A 25,102-nucleotide genomic window follows, 5' to 3' on the forward strand; every position below is an offset into this window, starting at 1 on the left:
GCTGGGGTAGTGGAGGGGGACAGAGGAAGCTTCAAGAGAATTGGTAGTGTCTGATTAATTCTCTTGGTGACGTTTTATCTTGTAGTCTTCTTATTATCATGTTTTTTAACTTATGAGTATGTGACATATATTCCTTGGTAGTACCAAATTTTACATAATAAAATTTTAATTAAACCACAAAAATTATAATATTATTCTTGTTAAGATGGCTATTCTTCAATCTCCTTCTTCCTTGAGAGCTCTTTTTCATGCTGTTGAACTTGAATGAAGGTCACAAGGCCTGAAAGAAAAAGAAGTGTGTTGTGAGATGATATATACAAGGCTGTCAGCTCAGAATTAATGGTCTCCCCAGACTGAATGTCACACAATTATAAAATGACAGAGCCAATTCTCCATTACTCTTCATTACTCATATTTCAATGTGGTGGCTCATTTTTCAGTATGAGTCCTGTCTTTAAAACTCAGGAGTGGATGTGGACTTCAGGTGGTTCTTGGCTGTCAAGTATCTTCTCATTCCACCCGTAAAATTAAAAGTCCCATTCACATATTTTAAAGAAAGGGTGTTAAAAGTTCCTTGTCCAAATATATAGTTTAAACATATAATAAAGGCTTTGTTACCAAACATTTTGGAGAAATGGGGAGTGACAATTTGCAATATATTTGAGTTTGTTTTAATTTACAATTTTAATTCAGATTAGTTTTGGGGCAAGTGAGGCAAAAATCTACCCTCAACATCCGCACTCCTATCCCAGCACACATGTATAAACATATTCCCATCACTTCTAATTTTCAAACCAAAATTCTTCCCCACCACCTACCTGCTACTGGCAGGGGCATGAGGGGGTTGGGGTAGTGGGTGGGGGTTGGATCCAACATAATACATACAATAGGAATTAGTGGGAATCAGAATCACATTTCAAATTGTGAAGTAGACAGAGCCTGTGTACTGAAGTTACACAGCCCTAAGTCCATATTCTCAGCTCTGCCACTCTTTAGTTGGGTGACCACTGACAAGTCACTAAACTTCTCAGAGTCTCAGCTTCCTCACCTGTAGAAGTGGTTAATAACATCTACATCCTACGGTTGTTGCAAGAATTCAATTACATTCAATTACATTTGCGTATAAATGCAAATTCTGTGATTTACTTATATTGGGTGAATACGTTGAAAATTAGAGGTTTTTTCTAGGCTTTTGATAGAGATGATTAATTTACTTGCTCATCCTTGAATGCAGATCTCTTGACATTCTTTTTCACTGTGGAATCTATTTCCTGAGCCATTACAGCCGCTGAACCAAAAGCGGGCACAAGAGTTGACCTGTCTGTCATAATACCATCGAACCACATATTCACCACAGTTTCCAGGCTGCAAGGCTTCCAAACATCTAGGATCTAAAGTGAGAAAAGGATAATGTGTTATCACAGGTTTTTCTTTTACTGAAGAGATGAATACTGAAAGCTTTATGAAGTTATATTTATTCTCCATGCACACTAACAGGCCAAATAAGAAAATACGACTCTAAGTTAGTGAGAGAAAGGTTCCCTAATACCCAAAATATTCCTCCACCACCTGAACACTACCACTAGATACTTTGAAAACATAAAAGTATTTTATCTTCATGGAACCCGTTAAAAAATGCATATTTCCCAGAAAGCATAAGTGAGACTTCATTAGCTAATACTTTTGTAGGGATTAGCTGAGAAGAGAAAGATAGAACTTCTTTATGTTGCATTTGATTTAAAATCAAATTAATATTTGTTATGAAAATGATTTTAGCCTTCTACACACATTCCCTCCCAGTTTGTTCATAGAAAGCACTACTACAATCACATGTAATTGTGCCACTAAAAACAGAAAACCTTTTAAGTTATAAAAAAAGAAGTAAAACGAGGGGCTCTTTATATCACAACTCTCTTTTTAAAAGGGTAGCTTTTGCAGGACACTGAAAACCGGATGTGAACTTCTAATATCAGTTTATTAATAAATTTCAGAAATGCATCCACTAAAAAAGCAAAGGAGAGCTGTAACATAAGGCCATATTGTACTAATGAGGTTCCTTTAATTACACAGCTTCCCATTTGTTAAATCCCTTTTTATTATTCCATACTCCATAAGGCCTTGATTAGTATTTCCTACCTGAGGAAGTAATTCCAAAGTAGGAGAAGCCAAAAAAAGACCAAAGAGGTACTTGCTGTCTGGGATTTTTACTCTGTGATATGGTTTATATGTCATAAGCTTCATTTCTCAATAGCAAAATCATCTCCATCTCCCTTAGTCATTTCCCCAAATTTGGGGTATATCTCAATTCATTGATTTTCTAAGACTAACCTCCAAATCTACCTCTCCAATTAAGATTCCTTAGACCAAATGGAAAGGAGCAGTAGATTTCCACTACTTCTGCTCTTAAAAACAAAAACTAAATAAATGTATCGTGCATAACTTGTTTTTAAGCCAATCTAAGCTTCTTTTGGGCACAGATGCTATCTGTCTTGCATGTTCTATGGAAAATTCATATATAATGATGAATTTTTTATAGACATTAACTCCACAGAAAATATGTTAATGAATCAGGATCTAGATTTTAGCTTTTTTCTCTTTTCTGTACAATCAAGTCAAAAACTCAAATGCCTACATGTGTGAAGGGCATGTGTAAGACAATAGGGAGCAGTAGGGACCACCACAAACAGAACACAATTCTCTCTAAAGGCATTCAAATTAAGACAATACTAAAATACTATAAGAGCTTTAAAATTTTTTTCAGACCAAGTTTATTCCACAGCCAGCCAGTTTTCAAATTCTATATATAATCCAGCAAAAAACATTTTTGTCCTCCCTGTTCAGTCATAACATTTTCTCTCTGAATGAGATTCTAGAGACCATCCTTCCTGTGCCTTCCTCCCATTGTAGATACAGCAGCTGCCTGGCAAATTTCTCTTACCTTTGTGCACCAACTTTTCTGACTGTAAAACCAAAATGGGTCTTGGAGTTGTGGTTTCCATACCCTCTGCCCCTTCCTCAGGGGCATGGGTGGTGGCAGCCTTGGATGGGGTGGTGGCAGCCTCGGATGAGGTAGTGGTGGTGGCCAGACCATCAGCCCAGGTGGGCTCTGGGGGCTCTTTCTCTTCATCCTGGGCTCCAGGGACAGTGAACTATACAAAAAAATCACATTTTTTGCTTCTGATAATATCAAGTCAAAAGAGTTTGCTCTGGGGAATGTTTAAGGAAAGTTCAGCATTGCTGTGTCTCTCCAACTCTCTGATATTAACTATTTCAAATAAAAGCTCAGGAAATGATGCCTCTCCTCTGTGTCATGCATCCCTGAATACCTAGGTAGTGGATTTTCCCACCACTTCTCAAGAGTGTATGCGTGTGTACACACACACACACTGACCACCTCCAGGCACAGGTGCTTTTTGTGCAGGACCTCCTGGAGAGATCCGCATGCAGGGTGTAAAGATGTGAGGTTGAGAGTTTACCTTCATTCTCTTCTTAGTCACTGCTATTAGGAGGGAAACAATCACTAATTTTGTAACTTTTTCATAGCCCTTTTCTCTCCATTTTTTAACATTAGAGAACTTAATATATTCTAAAATATCTACCATGAACTCAATCTATTGTGAGACTGGGAATTGGGGTGGCAGAGGACAATAATACAGCGAAATAAGAACAGCAGCAATCACTTTTATCTTATTTGACTGCTTACCCAAATCTTAGCTGAAAACACCTTCTGCCTGCCCTTCTTCCCCTCCAGACCCCAGCCAATGCCAACCACTCTAGGATGTTTAGCCTCTAAGAAGTTCTGAGAAATGTTTCATATCTAAAGAACAAAGGATTATAATTTCAATAGCAAATTTTCTATACTAAACTTGCAAGTTTCACCTAAATTTATGATGTGCAATAAAACAAAAAAGGTGTTTTGCCTTTAAAAAAAACATGTTAGTTATTTTTTACTATAATTGCCAGGAGCCATGCAAATCTTTTATGGGAATAACTATGTTCTTTTCCTTTTTCTTTTTTTTTTTTGCTTGGATCCCAGCTTCATGGAATTGAGTCACTCATTCACTTCAGTCCTGGCTCAGTCCAGTTATTTATCCTTGCAAAGCCATCTCTTGTTTGTTTGCTTTTTTGTTTATTTAAATAGGCAAATCTGAGAAGTAGGCTTGATGCTTTTTCTTATTCAAGGTTCTGAACCAATTGGCTGTGACCTGAGCCAACTGTCATCATGAGCTGTCCTCTGCCATTTAAGCTTTTCTATTGCCTTTGGTTCTGTACACACACACACACACACACACACACACACACACACACACAATGGAGGGTGCTAGTTAATTCTATTAATTATATATGTATATTTTTACAGTGATTAAAGTGCCACCAGGTGAGACAGAGCAAATATTTTCATTAGGATTGGCCATGAGCCCTATATATGGGATACTCAATTCAAATACAATATACCTATGGTAAGTTTTCACTGGCCCCAAAACACAACTTCTGGTACAAATGGAGACAAAACTGTGTAGATCACTGGAGATTCTTTCAGAATGATCCTGTGTGTACAAATGGCAATTTGAATGTAAACTTTTGTTATTATGCTAGAACTAGAGAATTTTAAGGCTAGAGGGAAACTTTCTCAGTTCTTCATTTTCTATTGGGGGGAACCTAAAGCTCCAAATGATTAAGAAACTTCCCAAAAGTTATCAGTAAGCTAGCAGCAGAATGTGAGAAAGGCCCTGTCTCAGGAGAAAAATACTGTTGGTTTTTGTTTGCACATATTTTCTGTTAAGCAGGAGATAAGTTAAAAGAATTTAAGGAGTCATTTACCAGACATAAAAGCCAAGTGACATTAGTATACACTTCAGATATACTGACTGTAAGGTGAGAGGGCTCCTTTGAAGAAGTGCTCTGGGCAGCATAGTTTTCTTAAAGGAATTAACTCAGCCTTTAAATCTTTACCTCCTTCAAGTTCTGAAGCCTCGTGAGTTATTCTTTACCTCATAAGTTTAGTGATGTGTTTTTTCTTTCTCTGTCACCTAATCATTTGTAAATTTTGATAACTGTAACATTACATCGTTCCAGAAGAAGCAAAATTAATTTTTTTAATAAATAGAATTAATTTCATCAATCTTCTGGCTCAATGAGATTTCAGATTATTTAAGCAAATACATAATTGTTATGGTTTGCAACTTTTGTAATTTTCTTCCTTATTATAGAAGTAAATACGTTCATTGAAGGGAATTTTAGAAAATATGGACAAGCAAGAAAAAGAAAATAGAAATCAGAAGTAATTCCACTTCCCAGAGATAATCATTGTTGATACTCGGGTGTTTCTCCCCTGGTCTTTTGCTTTTTTAATATGCATTTTTTTTAACAAAAAATACTGTATATTTGGTATTCTATGTTATATGCTGTTTATTTTTTTATAATATATATATGATCATTCCGTATATTTCACTGCAACTCTATAACACTTTTGAAAATATATAACGACAATGGCCTTTTTTGAACTTTTTTTTTTTCCTGTTATAAACCTCATGACTAATTGCTGGGTCAAAGAACACACATATTTAAGGCTTTTGAGAGAAAGTCCCTTCCAAACAATTTTTGCAATTTGCACTCGCTAGTAGTGTCTTTTCCTAAGTGATCACCATTTACTACCTATAATTGAAAAAAAGTGAAAATTTCCAGTTTGATAAGTGATAACTTCTTCAGCGGCTCCACAGCCCTGCCAGTCTGTGCTGTCCACACATTTATAACCTCACCTTCCACTACTCCCAGCATATCTTGCCAGCACCTTTCATTCCTTCTTTCTCTTTATTCTGCCTCTGGCTCTCAGAAGCAACACTCCAACTCCACCCTCCCTCCCCTCTCAACCAGGAAGGACAGAATTAATTACCAGAAACAACTCTTAGCCCAGAGAGGGCACTACAGGACTCTACATAACAAGTTTTACTAACTAACCCTTATCTTCTATTAGTTCCCCCAAATATTCACCTTCCCCAACTTACTGCCTCAGAAACTTAAAGTCCTTTTCCTTTGTCTTGTCACTCCTCTAAAATTTATTGTTCTTTTGCTAAGATGCTGTATAAGCTCAAGGGCTAATGGCCCCTTTGAGTTACTCATCTTTGAGTGTTCCTATGAGTATGGGTGATGCCTGTGTTAACTTCTGTTTTTCTCTTGTTAATCTGTCTTCTGTCAGCCTAATTTAGAGTCCCAGCCAATGAACCTAAGATGGGTAGAGAAGAAGGGACAAGTTTCCTCCTTTCACTATCTCATATCATCTCCTGTTTTATATGTATAAATAACACTTTCCTGATAAGAGAAATTAAAACATGCCATATCCCCTTTCCTTTTTTCTCTCTCTCTTTTTCTTTCCTTCTTCTTTCTCTTTTCTTTTTCCTTTTTTTTTTTTTTTTTTTAACTGTATAGCATAGAACAGGCACAATAGTAGCACTGAATAAATTCACAATGGGTTGGAGTCTTTCTGTTATACTCGTCTTTGGGCTGGACTTAATAAGGATATGCAAAGAGAGGAAAGAGAGACACCTTTGGAATATTTAATTTCTCTAGGCTTCAATGTCATAATTTTTTAAATAAAAAAATTAGTCCCTAACATACCTTCCTACCTTAAAGATGGTACTAAGCAGCCCCAACTTAACTGGTAGAATCCACACTAAATTCACAACAGTGGTTGCCTCTGGAGAGAGGAGGAGGAATAAAAGGTTGGAGGGAAACAAGTGTTAGGTAAAAGTTACAGGAGGCCAGTGCACTGGACTAAGCTCCCGCACTAGGCCCCAACAGACCAGACGATCAAAATGGAGACACCTATGCTAAAGTCCCACATCACCAAACCCAAACAAGTGGTTATCTGACCTTTTAAGAAATCAGGAGCAATAGCAGCCGATTTCCCAAACAGGCCAGTTTCAATCTTCAACCAGCATCATAATGAAGTTCCCTCTGCTTTAATCCTTATACAAAACAAGCACCCTGAAGTAGCCTGATGTAACGCATCATTTATTTTCTATTGTTCTGTCTCCCTGTTCCTGCCTTACAAAAAAAAAAAAAAGCTTTGAAACGACTAATCCACTCTTTTTTCTTTGTTTCTGCCTTCTTCAGCCCTCCTCTGACCATAAAGCCAACCCCTGGTGCTCAGGTCACTGGAACACTTATTCTATTTTATAGAATGAAGTGTTGCTTGATTCTAGAATCACAAGAAAGCCAACTGAGATCTCTAAATCCGTTGTTATTTTGTCCTTTGACACAAGCCAGGACTTTGTCTGGAGCAGGAGTGAACAAGTAGAGTGCTGGTTACTTCTGGGTGATGGGCTCTCAGGTGTTTGCTGTATTTTCTGTTCTTTTATATAAGTCTTAAGCCTGAAAACACGAGCCTGCCTATCAGCTCTGCACAATTCTACTCCTGCCACACTGGCCTGGCTTGGAGGACAGGGATGGTTTCAGCTCCAAGCAGGGTCTCACCATAGTAAAAAGCACAAAAGAGAAGTCTAGGGGCACGTGAGGGGCTGACGCCTGGAGTCCAGGGCTACGCCGTGCAGCTGGACAAGCAGATGTGTTATCATCATTCTCTTTCAGCCTTCGAGCTGATCTTTAAAGGGAGAAGAACAGAGTCAGTTTAGCCTCCCAGGAACATGAATGTATGAGCTAAAAAGGATTACTGACCAAGCACCACACAATTCCAAAATGTCTTTTGGCTTCTGATTCCTGAACAGTTTCCCTGTAATTCATTACCCAGAATTTTGCATATTTTACAGACAAGCTGTTCAAATCTAAGCTCGTGCCTACTCTGGATGAATGCTAATGATCATCTGCATTAGCCCATGTGTTCAAGCTTAGCATTTTCCCAGCACTACGGGTCAAAATTTCTCCCATTTGAGTGTGGGAATTCTGATACTGCCAGCTGGCTCTACAACCAGTGCCTTCAAAGGTGCCTGGCTGCTCAGGAGCCCACCTTGATGACTCTTCCCAGGTAATAACACCTCTTTGCCAGATCTCTCAGCATGGTGCATAAGGACTTATACTGAGAGCTCTTTATTTGCATTTTAAGGTTGCTGAGGACCTTCAGGAACACCTTGACCTTGGGCTGGACCTCCCCACATTGACTGCAGTTTCCACAGAAGTGCAATGAGGCAAGATTTTATTCTGTTAAACCCTCTATATATTTATATTAGTATGCTGCCCTTCATTCTGGCGTTGTCCAGTAAATGTTTTGAACTGCTGTAATTGTATACTTGTAGAACAGGAAGAACATTCTAATAATAATCCCTTATTTTATAGAGGAGGAAACAGACCTCAAGAAAATAGGTGATTCACCTAATGTCAGGCAGCTGTCAGATTTCATTTCTAAGATGTCATTCATCGTGAGATACAGTATAAATTTTAAAACAGTCTTAAAACATAACCACACACATTAAATAGATGCATCCTGGTGGATCTTGGATGTGACCAGGGCCATTTTGAACACAATAAGCACAAAATAGTTGCCAACCCCTCCCTTTGTAAGAAACTTAATGATTTCTGAGAAATAGAAACCCTTTTGCTTCCGCAAGGGTGCAGTTCTCCACCCTGGCCGCACAGCTTCTGCATTAGCATAACACCCCTCCGTGATTATATCAGCCAGCCCTTGGTACCTTATATAAGCTCCCTCACCCCCACACTGGTGCTATCTTCCATTTTGAGGTCAGCCCCCTGCTGCTTTCCACTTTGAGTACAGCCCAGCAGATTATTTTCCTTTAATAAAGCTTGATAGGTACACAGCATTTCAGCTTACTTTCTTTCACATCCAAATTTCAGAAATAATAAGATAGGAAAAATGTAGACTTTGGAGTACAGGAAATAAAGTCTTTAGCTTCAGCATTGAGACTGGAAGCCAGATTTTCTCACTTCTAGGTCTAGGGTATTTCTTACAATATGTGTTGTAGGTTTGGGTTTTTTCCTCCTTCATAGGATAGCAGCATCTTATATTCTAAGGCTAAAAAATCTATTATTAGCAGTATATGTTGATTACACAGCAATTTCTCATAGTAATACTAATAAGTAATTGTTATATAGGGTTTTATCAAGACAAATTTGAATTTTTTTAACCATCACAATGACAGAGTATTAATTTTATATTATAAACAAGTAAATCGTAGTATTGACCAATAGAATCACATCTGTATATGTGACTTAGACAAAGCCCCTTCTAAATAATTAGGTCTGATTTCAGGAAATCAACTTAATTTTTATGTCATTGGAGAAACTAAGGTAAACTGAAGACTAAGGTTGGTTTCATGTCTTTTGAAAGTTTCAATAGTACTGATTACAGCCTTTGGATAGGCTACTACATTTAACAGTATTATGTGATTAACCAACCTATAAAATTTTACTTGCATAGGACATTAGAAGAAAATATAGACATGCTCAAACATTTATGTTATTTCTCTACTGTCACGGAGGCTTAGTATCAAGTTAAAATACATGCCATAGTATTATAGATAGGTTTTTAAGAAAATTCAGCCAAAATGGTATTACATGTAAGTAAAATAATTCAATGATGTTATTTTTAAAGGAGGAAAAAAATAAAATGACATTATCAACAGGTAATAGATAAACTGGAGAGGATGTAGAAAAGAGAGATGGGACATGAATTATGACTATATGATAGTATTATTAATATAGACAAGAAGTGAAGACGTCCTGATCTAAGACAGTAGAGGTATGGCTGAGGAAACAGATTGATGGGGCAGCTAGAGGGATGTTAAAAGCATACTAAAGAAGACAGTACCAGTGAATGTGGAAGGTAAAGTAAGAATAGGGGTCATGGGCTCATTCCAGGTCTCCTGTCAAGTACCTGGCTGGTTGGTGGACCTATACCCATAGAAAGGATATCTGGAGGAGCAGCATTGTGAACATATTGCGTGTTGAATGCCTAAGGGATACCCTGAATGAGCTGTGCATTGGTGATCCGAAGTGTGAATGTGGGCCCAGGAGAAAGGTCTGGATTGGGAGGCGGATTGGACAGCTGTTGGCATGTGTGGCATTGGAACTCAAAAACAGAATGTGTGAGAAGAAGAGAAGCAGTCTGAGGACAGATGTCAGAAAAACTAAGAGCTGAATATTTAAAGGGTAGACAGAGAAAGAGAAACCCCAGAAGGGATTGATAAAGAATGTTCTGAGGGGTGGGAGGAGAACAAGAAGAGAGGATTCTCAAGATCAAGGAAACGGTTTCCAAAAAGGAGTGGCCATGGTGTTATATGCAAAAGAGAAATCAGGTAAGAATTTGGCAGGAAGGTTTTGGCAATTAGCAGGTCTTTGGTGGCTTTTGCAGCAGAATTTCATTGGCATATTGGAGGCAATATATGACTTCAGAGGTTTTCCCAAGTGAATGGAAAGTGAAGAAGCTGAGAATGAGAGGCACAGAGAGGGGGGAGGAAGGGGAGGAGGGGAAGGAGGGGGGGGAGGAATGGGAAGAGGGGGAGGAGGGAGGGGGAGGGGGAGGAGGGGGAGGGAAAGAAAAAACAGAGAAAGAGAAAGAGACAGAAACAAAGAGACCGAGACAGTGGAGACTGGTCTGTGGAATAATTTTATTATAAAAAGAAAGAGATAGGATACTAGCAATGTGAATCAAGAGAAAAGTAGTGGTATTTTTTAGACGGGAGAGTCTGAAGTCCATTTATTGACCCTAGGGAAGGGAGCCAGAAATATTGGCTAGAATGGGCCCAACAGTGAAGCAAAGTCCCAATCTTGGAAGAGATGGAGGGAACAGGGCTAAAAGCACAAGTGGATGACTAAAAGGTGTCACATCAGAGATGAGGACAGAGCCTGGGGTCAGATTTGGGGATGAAGAGACACATTCTATTCTAACACCAAGCCCAAATCTGCACAGGAGTCCAGTTCTTGAAACAATTGCCAGTGGAGTGCAGTCTCAGAAGTGGCTTTCTTTAGATGGATCTTGAGGTGATGGGAGGGGAGGAATGCAGCTAGTGGGATAGGGACTGGGGACGGGTTCCACTAAAACAGAGAATGAACTAACGGAGGGTGGGACAGCCAGCCCAGTCGGCCACTGTGCTAATTTTCTGTAATGTACGTGGGTCCAAAACACACATTTTGTTCATGGAAATGAGGAGCCTGATCCTAGACTTAAAGCTATCACTGAACTGTGTGAGGACGATATCAGGAAAAAGGAGGGGACTTGCTGCTCCCCTTTTCTCCCCCACCCAGTGCAGTAACTACCCAGAGGGGCTCTTCCCAGGCTAGCTTGGCTGTGTCCTCACTGGGCTGCTGTACACAGGAATCCCACAGCCTCCCTTCTACCGAGAGGGGAAGAAATCTCTGCTGCCAGTTATCAAGTTACAGTCAGGGAACAATTTTTCATAACACAAAAACGCTTTTTGAAAGAGTAGGTAGGGTTTCTTTCCTTTCTACTTCTTCAGAAGGAAAAAAATCTAAAATACTATTACAAGAAACCAGATCCAAAGAATAAGCTCCCTGTGCACTGACATTATTTATTAATGCATTTCAATGACAAAAACTAACTTCATGCATGAAATTAATATGCTTATTAGCTTAATGGACCATTGCTGGACATAACCAGTTGACCTGATTAAGTGATGTTTACTTGATGTTATTGCCTAGCTCCCATTAATATCCTGGAAATCTTAACCCAACTGGCCAAATCCAGAAAGAATAAAGGGTCAAGGGTTCGGATCCCCCTACCTGCCAGCCACCACAAAAGAAAAAAAAAAAAGAAACAGAAAGAATAAAGGAACATGAAGTGTTAAGATTATTAATCCCATAAAAGTTAAGGATTTTTTTATGTACACAATCTTTTTATAACAGTGCAATTGATGTCTTTTATTGAAGAAAATCTTCAGATTTCTTTTTTAGGCCAACAGTTGGCATAGCCTTCATTTGGTTACTAAGCATTTACTGAGCATCTACTATATGTAAGACATAGCACTATCTTAGATCATGAGTGTGGAACAAAGTTTAATCAGACACAGATCATGTCTCCAAAGAAATTAAATCCGTTAGGAAAGTTAAGGCACATATAAAAATAATTATTAACAACATAAAATGTAATAAATTCTAAAGAGAGTATAAATCATCCTGAGATTTCAGGAGAGGGATGGAGTAGAATGGATATACACGTTCCCAAAACTGGCCTGTAAGAGAAACCAGGAAGGGGGCTGCCTAAGGGTTATGAATCCAGTAGAACCCAGGGGCACCTCCTGTTTTCTGTATTCCTCAACACAGCTGTTCCCTGATATTTAGAGTACATCTGAATCATGATCAAGTATTGTTCCACAATTAGATGTAATGCTTAAAATTTTAGTCCTTCTTTGAGGTGGAAACCTATTAATTTAGATTTCATACTAAAGTGTAAACAACTGATGTCACATTTTTCCCTACAAACAGATTTTGGTAGAAAGAAGAGGAGGAAGGAAGGACAGAGCTAGGTGTCTTAAGGAAGTGACAGAAGGGACAACAGGGAAAAGAAAGAGACATAGAAAGGGAAATGGGACTTCTGAAATCATCATTGACTTGTTTTGCAGTATTGCCTAGGGTAGGGTCAAAAACAATCTGAGAATCTAAAGCTTTTGACAGATTCACTTTATTTTAGATGTTTGTATATTGTAATTATACTTTCTAGATAAAGGTGGATGTCATGCACAGAGACATAAATATGTATCACACACACACACACACACACACACACACAGAGTACTTCAAGAAGTTCATGGAAAAATGGAATTAAAAGATCATACGAGTCCTTCCATGAACTTTTTCTGGACCCCATGTATATATTTATCAGAGATTTAAATGTGAATATAAATGTATGTATGTTTGTTCAGACTAAAAAGCTATTAGGAAATATATTGCTTAAAAGTTTAGCTTTGCCTTGGTACCTCTGCAAGGAGAGCCAGGATGAGAAGCTTTAGAGACAGAGGGGCTATCTGAGAAGCTCAAGTTCAGTGCAAGTTCCCGGTACCTCAGTCAAAGGCTCCCTGGAGAGACCCCACTGATGCTCAGTTTCCCTCCATGTGGCTCTTGGTGTTATAAATTCAAACAACGCTGGACGTACTCTTCTATGCCCTCCCCTCCCCAGTTACTAGAATGCCTCATCTATCACAATCCATTAGTGTCACTTGTCTCTCAGGGCCATCAGACTTCCTGGGACATGATACCAGAGGCATATGGAGTTGCTGTTTTTCATTGTGTGTCCTAACTGCCTTGGATGTCCCTCAGGCACCTCCACTTTACATAATACAAACTAAATTCATTATTTTCCATTAAAAAAACCCACCTGCCTCCTATATTCTCAAACTCAGTATATGCGGTTTTAATCTATCCCACCTCCATGCTAGAAACCCAGTAGTCATGCCAAAATCCTTCCCTCAAACCTCCAATCCATGCAGTCACTAAATTCTGTTAATTCCACCCTAGAATGGCTTTCCAATCTGCACCACTTTTTTATTCCCACTGCCCCTGCCTTAGTTTAGGGCCTCATTATCTCTCACCTGGATGATTGCATTTCATATCCCAGCCTCCAGTCTCCTCACCTCCTCCTCCTAGTTATCTTTCACACAGCAACCATATGTCCCTTGCTTTTAAAACTCCTCTGCTATCTCCTGGCTGCCTGGCCTATGTATGAAGTTCAAGCTCCTTGGCTTGACACGTGAAGCCATTTGGAATTTATCCTTACATTACCTGTCCAGCTTTAACTCTCACCATTCTGCTACACACACCCTAGGTTACAGACTGAACTCATCCTACTTTTTTGAAATATGATGCCACTTTGGAACCCCCTCTGCCTACATGTTCCCTTTGCTGGAAATACACTTTCCCCTACTCTCCCTTTGAAAAACTCGCATTCTTAAAACTGGGCTCAATGCCACCTCCTCTGTGAAGTCTTCTATTATGGACTAAATGTTTGAGTTCCTCAAAAATTCATATATTAAAATCCGAATCCCCAATGTGATAGTATTTGGAGGTGGGGCCTTTGGGAGGAAATTAGGTCATGAGAGTGGAGACCTTAGAAGACAGGAGAGAGATGTGCTGTGTCTCAGTCATGTGAGGACACAACAAGAAGGTTGTGCAGCTGTCTACAAGCCAGGAAGCGAGCCCTCATTAAACATGAGATTTCGGACTTCCAAGTCTCACGACTGTGAGAAACAAATGTTTGTTTTCTAAGCCACCCAGCCCATGGTATTTTTGTGATAGCAGCCAAAGCAGACTGAGACACTTTCCATTACTCTCCCCTGAAATGAACTGTACCTCTCTTGTGCTTCATCCATAGCTCTGCTAAAACTCTTAGTACATCTTGTACTTATCTGTCTCTCTGAGAGACTGTGGGCTTCTCTTGGGCAGAAATCGTATCTCAGAGCCACCACCTAGCATAGCAGTAAATGATCAATACATGCTACTGAAACTCATTGGTGTTAATGTAGTAAAAATGTGATTCAGTGATTATGAGGAGCACTTTAAAGGTGGAGTTGAATAACTGGAACAGAAATCAAATGGCCTGCAAAGCCAAAAGCGTTCAGTATAGGGCCCTTTACAAAAGAGTTTGCTGACCCTGGTATAGACTACATGGTATAAATGTGTGTGTTAATTTCAATCTACAATCCAGGGGCAGTCTGTTGACCTAGTTGGAATTACCCATTTTGGAGGAGGTTACTATTTAATCAAATAAAAGTATGCTAGATGCCTTTCTGCCCATTTTTGAATAGGGTATAAAAATTTAGTGAGTTCTGTAGTAGGCCTGGTACCAGATGGTCCTGGGTCCAAATACTGATGTGGATGTTTCTTGGGGCCTTAGTCTAACTAGACATTTAGCTGGATCCTGATGCTAGAGTACTGTTCCACTTGATGACTCTTTCATATATGTGAAGCCTTTATAAAAGGACAGCACAGGAACTTCATTGAACTTACAGGATAGGAGCATGACTGCTGTGTCCCTGCTTGCCAGAGGAGGTTCATATATGCAGTAGTGATCAGTCTAGACTTGCTTTAGGTGTAACTTGGTGGGGAAGAGACTACAGCATTCACTCACCAGTAACTATGAGAGGCTCCAGTTTTCACCTAGAAGAACCTAACAGTCAACTGCTCTTGATCTGATTGGCTTAAGACAGTTCCCAGAAGCTTGCTGTGAGGACAGTCACATTTGTCTCTACATTCAGGAAGTAGTTCTTCTCATGCCACATGACTGGGAAGCTCTGAAACAGAGCACCCACCTTGCACCTTATATGTGTATAGCTCCCCTATCAGTCCCCACACTGAGCACAGGAGAAGGCAGCTGAATGAGAGGGAGCATGGCTTGGAGTGTGGGAGATCGGCCAGCTGAGCGTGTGCATACTTTGACAAAACTTGAGAGGGTACAGTGGGGAGTGGATGCACAGATGGATAAGGGAGAATCGTGGCCTGGTAAGAAAGAATCTGTAGAGCACGGCAAGCGGGTGAATTCAAATAGTATAATGTTAATATATTCTAGTGTTCATGATTTCTTTGGTGGTGACAGGGATATAATAATAAAATATTATTTGCAACATTTAATAAATCATTACTTACAAAATATGGAAATTTTTTTAAAAACCCATATTTGTGTTTACAAGCCCCAGGGCTATTTCAGAACTGCAAATCTAGAGTCAAGGTGCTAATACTTAAGTGCCAAGGACCCGAAAATACACATATCCCAGATGATTCTTGACAGTGCAGGACAAGATAATCTTTGATGTAAAACAGACAAAAATACACCATTTTAAGCTCACCAAGTAAGCAAGACAGTTACTTACTGACTCAGAAATTTCTTTCTGAGGCTCTGGAGTAGATTCACTGAGTTTCTCCCCTGACATCCCAAATTCAGGTTGAAGCAATGATGAACCAAAAACTTGAATGAGGTAGGAATCAAAATCCTCACAAATTTTTGTAAACAACTTTTGCTTCAGGGTGTCTTTTAAAAGAGAAGTAAAAAAGGGAGATGGTAGAAGCAGTAAATCATCACTTCAAACCTAAACAGATTCACAATCTCCTTAAAAGAAGCAGACAGTGTCTCATTACTTGAAATGAACTGCTAAGTGAACAAAATATTTGTACCTCATCTGCAAGAGGCCATCTAAAATAATTTTATTTAATTTAATAATATATGACAGCAAAAAGGGGCAAAAAATAATAATTTAAATGCTTGTTTATCCAAAGTGTCAGTAACTGAATTACTTTACATAAAGGGCTAACCTTACCCACAATAAGTTGAATAGACAATTATCTCTGATTTTAAGAATAGCAAAAGTCCAGCCAGTACAAAAATATATTCCTCACTGGCTGTATCAAATGACTAACTCCTTTAGATAAAATAACAAAGCTCTTTAACTATTAAAATATAACTTGTCTCTGAAACATGTAATACTTCTGTCCATTCTAACACATTAACAGCCCAGTGAGATTGAATTTATTAGATAAACTCACCCGGCAGGGTGTTGAGGAAATAGAAAAGCTCTGGTTAGAAAGCTCTGGAGAAGGGGGAAAACAGAAGATGGAAACCTTCTGAGCATAGCACGCTACTCCTAGGGCCAGCTGTGCTGGTATCCAGAGCACACAGGGTATGAGGCACTGAGGGTCTGTGCCCAGCCACATCAGCCCTGTCCCAGGTGGTTGGAGGAGGAAGAACAGAGACAAACTGAAGCCCACAACACATTAAGCAAAACTTTCATTTACTCCACAAGCTTGCCAGGTATGGGCCCTGCTGCAATGAGTCATCAATTTCCAAAGAATTGGTATATACTTCACTGTAAAAGTGATACTAACTATGATTGACCATAGCTGAGTCAGTGTCTTAGGATGCCTCAGGAGTAAATATCAATTAATGTGAAAGGGTAAACTTAGCATAGGAAGCCCATCAGGTTAGTGTTGACTGCGTGATGAATATCCAAAAGATTGTCCTTTAAGATAAATTCCTGACATCAACCTCTTTATTCATCACTATCTATTTTCATAAAAACAGAGAATAGAACATGCCTTCTAAATAGTCCCAGTAACTTGCAACTTGCATTTCTCCAATCTCTTTAGATTACCATAACCTTTTTTCATTCAACATGCTCTTCTGAATTTATTTTGATTCTTTTTGTTGGTTTGGCAGCTGGCCAGTATGGAGATCCAAACCCTTGACCTTGACCAACACCACACTCTCACCAACTGAGCTAACTGGCCAGCCCCACTTCTTAATTCATTTTGATTCTATGGTGGTTTCCTGTCTTCCTGCTGGCTTGCTTCATTCCTTATTTGAATTAGGCAACTTTCTAAACATTAATAATCTCCTCAATACCCCCAAGTCCTATTCTTTCTCTTCATCCCTCTCCATTAACCATGGGCACCCCAGTTAAACAACTCCAAGGCCAACTCAGCACTTACTATGCATGAATAAAGAAAAGGGACTGTACCCTCCAAACTGGATGATACTAAACTTTTTTATCTTCTGGAGTTTGTGTGTTACAATTTAATGTTGGCATAAGCCTCATTAACCTTCTTTCTCTGTTTTACCAGGATAATCAAGTGATGTGGTACTTGGAAAAACAATGTGAATTCCTTCCCCCTGAGACAGTCTTACCTTGTAGGGTAAAGAAGTCGTCAAATTGATAAACATGATCTGGGTCAGTGGCAATTAGATTCATTTCTTTGTGGAATATTTCAAAGTTGGGGTCATTTTTCTTCACCACCCCAATCACAAATACCTCTACATTGGTGTCGCTGGTATTTTTCACCACCTCTGTCAGTTTCTTTTTATCTCGGGAATCTGTCTGCCCATCAGTAAGGACCAAGGCCACCTTCTTTACACCTGGCCTTGCATTCTTGAACATGTCATTGGCTGCTTGGAGAGCAGTGGCAGTGTAGGTGCCTTCTCCCAGATACTGCATGTTGTCCACAGCCAGCTTGAAGTCATCCTTGCTGGAGAACTGCTTCAGACTAGCCACTATCTCCACCTTATGGCTGTAGTTGATTACACCGATGCGAGCTGTGGCAAGGTCCACAGCAACCCGGTCAGCCAGAGTCTTCACAAAATTTTTGATGATCTGGAAGTTCTCTGGCCCCACACTTTCCGAGCTGTCAATCACAAACACCAGCTCTAGTGGCATCTCTTTGCATTTGGGCCCACAACCTAAAAGATGAACGTTGAGAGAAAAACAGAAAAGAAAATCAAAGCATCCCTGATCGGCATCACATTGGGGAGGGGAGAGAAGGGAAAAAATGAAGCTGAGACCTGAATTATCTTCCTTTTCTGTGACCAAGAAAACAGCTGACAACTGGTTTCTATACTTGATTTTTTATCAAAAATAATATATGGGGGGAACACTGTAGTAGATAAAATAATAAACACCTATGTTCCCATTTCTCAGATTAAAAAATTAAATACTTTTAAAATAGTCAGCATGCCCTGTGTATGCCTTCCCCATTACATTCCTCTCCCTCTCCCCCAAGAAGTAATCATTAACACAAATTTGCTCTCTATTATTCCAACATTTACATTTAATCCGAATCTGAAAGCCGGTATTTCGGTCTTCAACCACATCCTTACATGAAAATGGAGATTTGCTCACTGGCATGGCCAATGGATGAAATAATGGGATGAAAATTGTTAATTATGGGTCCCTTAAATACTCTAATTTCTGTCCCCAGTCACTCACAATGACAACTATGGTGGCTTCCATGTTATCGAGGAGGCCAGCAGTCTGTCCATAGTATGAAAACTTTTGAGGGTCGTGATCCCACAGAATGCTGGTCAATACACAACTTCTATTTAAGGTCAAAAAACAACCATTCAAAGAAGTTGCCAGAGTCACCAGGAAAAAAAATTATCAGGGCTCCATTTCTTTCTTCCTATCTTCATGTTGCCCAACAACCCTACCACAGAAAATCATCAGGAAACTGGGTGCCATTTTTACAGGGCTTCTAAAACCAAGAGGCCACATCTAAACTGGCCTGCACCATAGAAAGTCCCAGGCTGGTTCTTAGGTCCAGAATTCCTTTAAGGGACAAGCCAGATCTGGGATTCTCTGTATAAAAAGACAATGATATTTCTGCTTCTGTCCACTTTAAACACAGAAGTTTCTCTCATCATGATTCCATTAATCTCTTGCCTTTTGGCTAATCTTTTTTCTTTACGTCTTCTTTCTAGTAACTTCTATTTTAACTCTGAAGTGTTCAGCCATGGAAGCATTTAGATACAGAGGCACAGCAAAGTGAACTCCTGACTCTGTCCTCCTGCCTAGGGATCTCGTGCAGCTCTAGAAATGTGCTCACAACTCAGTTCAGAAAGATTCTTGGCTTTAGGAAAAAGGCAGACGTTATAATCACCAGCTAGGTTGGACTCAAATACCAATTGGGCTCTTGTAGTCATATTTGCATTGTTGTATTTTGCTTCCCAAGCTCAGGTAAATGTGACTGAATACAAATCAGCACAGTACTTATAGAAGTCCCAGCTGCCCACACACTCCAGGCTAGTAGCTTCAAGCTCCTCAACCAGCCTGGGAAAATGAATTTCTTTTCTTCAGTCAGGATTCTCACTGCCTCTCTCACTGCTTGTTTTCAGTTTCCCATTGACTTTTCAAATGAGCTTCAAACTTCCCCACTAGCTACATAATATACATCTCCTGGGCGAACACAGCATCTCACCAACACCACGCATACTAGGGCTGGGACTTTAAAGTGATGATTTCCCCTTGATAGTCACATCTTACCACATATTTCAATAATAAGTTTGATAATTTCTTCTTTCTGGGGGGAAAAAAAGAAAATGCATTAACATTAACTGTATGACTATATTTTTTCCTATAGTCATAAAAGATATGTCTTATTACAACCAGCATCGACGGCCATTTGATATAACCCTTCCACTGCAGAAAATAAAATAAACAGCACAGCGGTTAAAAGTTGGATATAATATATCATAACTGAAATGGGTTTGAGTTGTGCAGCTTAATAGCTCAGACTTTTGGAGTTCAAATTGCAGCCGCAGCATTGATCAGCTGTGCAACCTTGTCATTAGATGACCTAACAGTAGCTGTGTCTCAGGGCTGTAGAGTGGATTAAATGAGGTTAATGCACACAGAGCTCTCAAGCACAGGGTCTTAGCACTCCTGACAATGGCATGGTGCAATACATGCATTCAGTTATATGATTTAACCACAGGTGCTGTGCTACTAAGACAAGTATCAGGATCTACAGAAAATTCATCCTACACTGTATGCCCTCCTCTTTTTCTGTCCAAATCTCCACTTTTGCAAGTCCCCTCCTCAATTTCTTAATAATTTCACTTTGGCTCTCCCATGAAATGTCCCATGTTCCTGAGTGCTCCTTCCTTATCCTGCTGCCCATCAGCTCCATCAGAAGAGCCTGATTTGGGTTCTAGAAGTAAATCTGCCCATGCTCTGTCCTCTGTAGCATGTTTACAAGTGACTGGGATGAGACTATGGAAGACAGGATTCTACATTTGCTAAAGACTTGAAGCTGAGATAGAGGATTAACAGGAGCCTAGATCTCAATGGGAAGCAGTGGACCCAATCTAAGAAGATGGAATTTAACAGCTGCAAAAGTAAAGTTTTATAAAACAAGTCGATAATAAGAGAATTGGAGTAGAGGTGACATAGTTGGTGACATGGTTTAAGAGCAGCATATATGGGGACTATTCAGGGCAGTTTAATCTAATTTAATTTTTTTAATTGTCAAATGAGTAAAAGCCAATGATTCCAAATGGCTATTTAAAAAGAACTACCAATATGATGCTGAGTTGCATTAATAAAATTTTATAAAATGAGAGAGTCAACAGTCATCATTTTTTTCAGGACTTTTCATGCTTTCCCACATTTAGAGAGGTATTTAATAAATCTGAAACTAGAATGTGTATAGAAAGAGAAAATATATGTATTTTTATATGCTAAGTATTCTAGAAAAAATGTATTTATATATTTATATTTAATTTTTTTACTGATAGAGAAATACTATGTGCCAAATATTATGATTATATTTTTTCACTTAATATCACATCACAATTAATTTTCCATATTGTTAAGTATTCTGAAAAACTTGATTACTAAAGTTAAATGCATGGCCATTTCCAGGTTCTTTGATGCATAATGCCAAACTGTCCTTTAGAAAAGTTGTAATAACTGATACCTCCAATAGCAGTATATAAGAAAACCTGTTTTATTTTAGATACACAATACTGGTTATTATTACTATCTAATTCTTACCATTTGATAGAGTGAAATAGTTCATTGTTTTCAATTGCCTTTATTAGATTGTTAGTGAAGCTAAATTTTATTTCATATGCATGTTTCCAAGTTGTCTTCTCTTGTGCATAGTCTGTGTATGTCTTTTGCCCATTTTCTCTATTGGAATGTTTGTCTTTTATTGACTTGTAAGAATAATGTACTTGTATATATATCAAGTACAATATATCAAGGTTGGATTTGAATGCTTTTCAACATGTTTTTATGACATAATCAGGTTTAAAATGCTTTAAGTAGTCACATATATACATTAATATTTTCCTCATAGTCTTAGGTTTTAAGTGAATGGAATATTTCATTCTTTCCACTAAAATAGCTTGACTATTTAGTACCAAGGATAAAGGCATCAAATTTATACCCATCAAAAGATTTACAGTCTAGTAGGAAGCAGACAGACAAAGACTTTTGTAAGTGCTCTGCAGAGCCATGGAACCATGTCGGTCTGCTGGGAATTCCAGCAGTGGGAGAATGGGGATGATCCAGAGAGGCAGACTCTGACCAGGTTGGGTGTGGGGAGGAGCATTCCAGGCAGCAGGGGGTGGGGGGACAGCACTCACACGAAGCATCTGCATTGCAGTTCTCGAATAAAGTTGTGACTCAGGGTATGCAGCAGAAAGAACAACAAGAAATGTAGAAGACAGATGATGATGGGCTCTAGAAGGCCTTGGTGGAAAAGGGAAACCAGTCCCACTTGCCATCCTGGGACAGTAGGACAGGTATAAACCTATGAGGAACATTCATCTGGTCATTTATATATACTCTCCCCTGCTACTTTGGGGGAAGAATTTCTGCATTCATAGCTACTTCATCCTCTGTAGGCACTTTTGGGGGTATGACTTGTGGCACTTGGGTGAGGAACAAAAAGAACAAAAAAGAGAAATAGAACACATGTGCAGTTCTGTTTGTCACATGCCTGACTCCCAGCCCTTGTCTTCACTACCTGAACTCCCAACCCAGGATTTTTCTGGCCCAGTACATAGGATCAGCATCCCCAGACCATGACCCACCACAAAATCAAAAGGAACAAAAGGTCCCTTTTTCTTCTCAACTCCAGGAGATGAAATGCCTTCAAATCAAAAAGGAAGAATTAGACTTTGCTGTAGAAATTCTAGAACTTCCCCACCCATGAGACTTTAGTCAGCTTTTTATCAGAATAAGGAAAAGATTGTAGATGCTTTAAAAGTGTTTATTTATAATTAATAAAATGAATAAGTGAATCAATACATAAAAGTAATCCCAATTTCCTGATTGCTAATAGTCACACAACTCCACCATGAAGCCAGACAAGGCCGCCTGGTGTGATTTCTACCCTCACATTCAGATTCAATTACCTCCGGCATCTAAGTCAACACTGGGCTGGTAGCAGTCACTATCAATTAAATAGCAACTGGACTAGTAATATTGATTTGATCCACATACGTCAACATTGAATCCCAAAAATATGTATAATCAATTATGATTCAATTAAAAAAAAAAAAGCAATGAATTCTGCATCCAAAGAATTCGTCATTCTAAAGCTAAAACATGAATGCAATAATTTTGCAAGAACAAAACCCTCAATTACCCTCTCGAGTGGATACTCACTGTAAGTCCTGCGTCTCCTTTTGGTCCTTGTAACCCCTACTTAGTGGAAGAAGAGTAACAGTCAATATAGGTTGGAACCAGTTAGAGTATAAAATCATACTGAGGCTTTACAATGTCTTGCCTGTTTTCCTGGAGATCCAGGCTCTCCAATTTCCCCTTTATCACCTTTCTTTCCCACATCACCTCGTTCTCCGTGTTCTCCCTTTATAATATAGTGAAAGGATAAATTCAGAATGTGAATATTAAAGCCAAATAAGAAAAGCTCTAAAATTTGCTTTATTTGCAACTGGTATCTCTTGAAGATGCCTGTGTTGACACAAACACACTAGATGAAAGAAAAATTGGGAGTAGTTTATTTATATTCCCTCAGTTACCATAATCTAACTCATGAAGAACCAGAGATCTCAAAGTGAAGAGACCTTGAGGAACCATGTGATCAGCTCACTGCCTTCAGGATGTTCAACTATTTCTTAATTTACCAGATACCTGAGTTATCTGGTATCTCCTACATGGTGTGCTGTAAGGATTTATTCCTTCATTAGCTGGCTTTTGAAAACAAAGAAAAGGAGATTTTATAAAGTGAGCATGTTTTTAGGTAGAAAAGGCAATGCATAAGAATTCAGTTTTGAGTGGATTTTTTCCTCTGAGAGTTATAAGAAGCATGACACGTATAACAGAGATCTTCCAAAGTTGAAGTTAAGGTGTTGAGATCCCAAGCGCAGGCATTTCTCTAAGATCCTGAAACACTTACCTTCTGGCCTGGGAAGCCATTACCCATTGTGCCCTTTGGCCCTGGAAAGCCTTGAGGTCCTTGTTCCCCCTACACAGGATATGAGAAAGGGATAGTTTCCTATTAATTTCCCAGGATAACTTGGAATACTCTTTAAGTCAGAAACACACTTGCAGTTTCAAAACTGCATCACAGCATTATCTAAATTTGGAGATTATATATATATAGGATCAATAGTTTTGCTAGTAAATGTTTAACAACGAAATCTGGGATAGAAGTAAGGGCCCTGATTTAAAGCACTTGCCTATTTCTGTGGTGTAAATACACCCACCCTGGCTGATTTCAAGCTATGAACATTTCAACTAATTCACAAATAACAAATATTTTAGTTTGGTATTAATGGTGAATTTTCATCTTCTTTACTTTTTTTATATTTTTGATATGTTGAAAGTACATATTTTCTTAAAAATGGGGGAAAAGAGGATATGACAACATCCCTCCCCATTTAATACCAATTAATTGTTTATATAATTCAGTACACCGTTAGTTACATCTCTGATCATTAGTAGCAATATTCAGGATTTACTTTCAGCTTTCCTCACTGCATCTTAACTTTATCTCTTGTCCCACCAAAACCACGCAAGCTTAAAGGGGTTTCATAATGTTGAGCATGAAACAGAAATAATCAATAGCAAGTAAACAGAGTACTGGTGCTTCCTGGATCCTATACTCAGTCCCTAAACTCTTGATCATGATTAGCAATGAGTCCATGGCAAAGGTTTGAAAAACCACAGGTTCCTGGAGATTGATTTGTTTTCCTTCAGTATGCAGAATCACTGGTATGGATGCCTGAGAAACATCCCAACATCCAGGCCCAACCTCAGACCAACTAAATGAGAACCATGGGTGAAGGCTGAGGTAAAATACTCATTCTACTATAAGCATGCTAAGGCTTGAGAGCCACTTCTCCAGAAGGCATAATGGGATTTATGAGGTAACTCCTGGAAGGGGCCACAGAGGCTTCCTTGGAGACCACAATAACTTTGGCATCTCAGCATTTCTGAGCCTCCTTTACCTAGCTCATTGGCTGCCAAGCTTTTTCACATCAGAGCCCATTCTTTTTAAAATTGTTATAATGAAATATTTTAGACACAAAAATTTTACAGAATAGGATAAACAACTATTTACCACCATATTAAAAATAAAATAGTACAGATACAATTGAAAACTACTATGTACCCATCCCCAAACCCATTTCCCTGAGAGAGGAAATCTCTATCTGAAATTGATGTTTATCATTCATACCTATGTTTTTATGCTTTATCTACATAGGTATATGTTCCAAAATAATACATAATATTGTTTTTAATATTTTAAACTTCAAATAAGTGATATACTTATGCATTCAATTTGTTTTTGAAATCTCAACATTTATCTATTTGAAATTTATCTGTGTACCTATATGTGCTTCTAATTTTTTTTTTTTTTTTTTGTCTTTTTGTGACCTGCTGCA

The 25,102-nt window shown here is 38.8% G+C and overlaps 1 protein-coding gene across 1 annotated transcript in view; it reads right to left on the bottom strand.

Annotated features, from left to right (window-relative positions):
* Positions 1-1,218: 1,218 nt before the first annotated feature.
* The window catches only part of COL28A1 (collagen type XXVIII alpha 1 chain), a 167,596-nt gene continuing 143,712 nt past the window's right edge, over positions 1,219-25,102 (bottom strand). The window contains exons 27-34 of the mRNA XM_063100916.1: positions 23,611-23,679; positions 22,981-23,061; positions 22,860-22,895; positions 19,725-19,761; positions 17,597-18,145; positions 15,789-15,946; positions 3,002-3,149; positions 1,219-1,391 (exon numbers count right to left, since the gene is read on the bottom strand). Coding sequence (XP_062956986.1) covers positions 1,219-1,391; positions 3,002-3,149; positions 15,789-15,946; positions 17,597-18,145; positions 19,725-19,761; positions 22,860-22,895; positions 22,981-23,061; positions 23,611-23,679 — 1,251 coding nt within the window. The remainder of the gene's footprint in view (positions 1,392-3,001; positions 3,150-15,788; positions 15,947-17,596; positions 18,146-19,724; positions 19,762-22,859; positions 22,896-22,980; positions 23,062-23,610; positions 23,680-25,102) is intronic.

Source organism: Cynocephalus volans, chromosome 6, assembly GCF_027409185.1.
Source record: "Cynocephalus volans isolate mCynVol1 chromosome 6, mCynVol1.pri, whole genome shotgun sequence".
Classification (NCBI taxonomy): domain Eukaryota; kingdom Metazoa; phylum Chordata; class Mammalia; order Dermoptera; family Cynocephalidae; genus Cynocephalus; species Cynocephalus volans.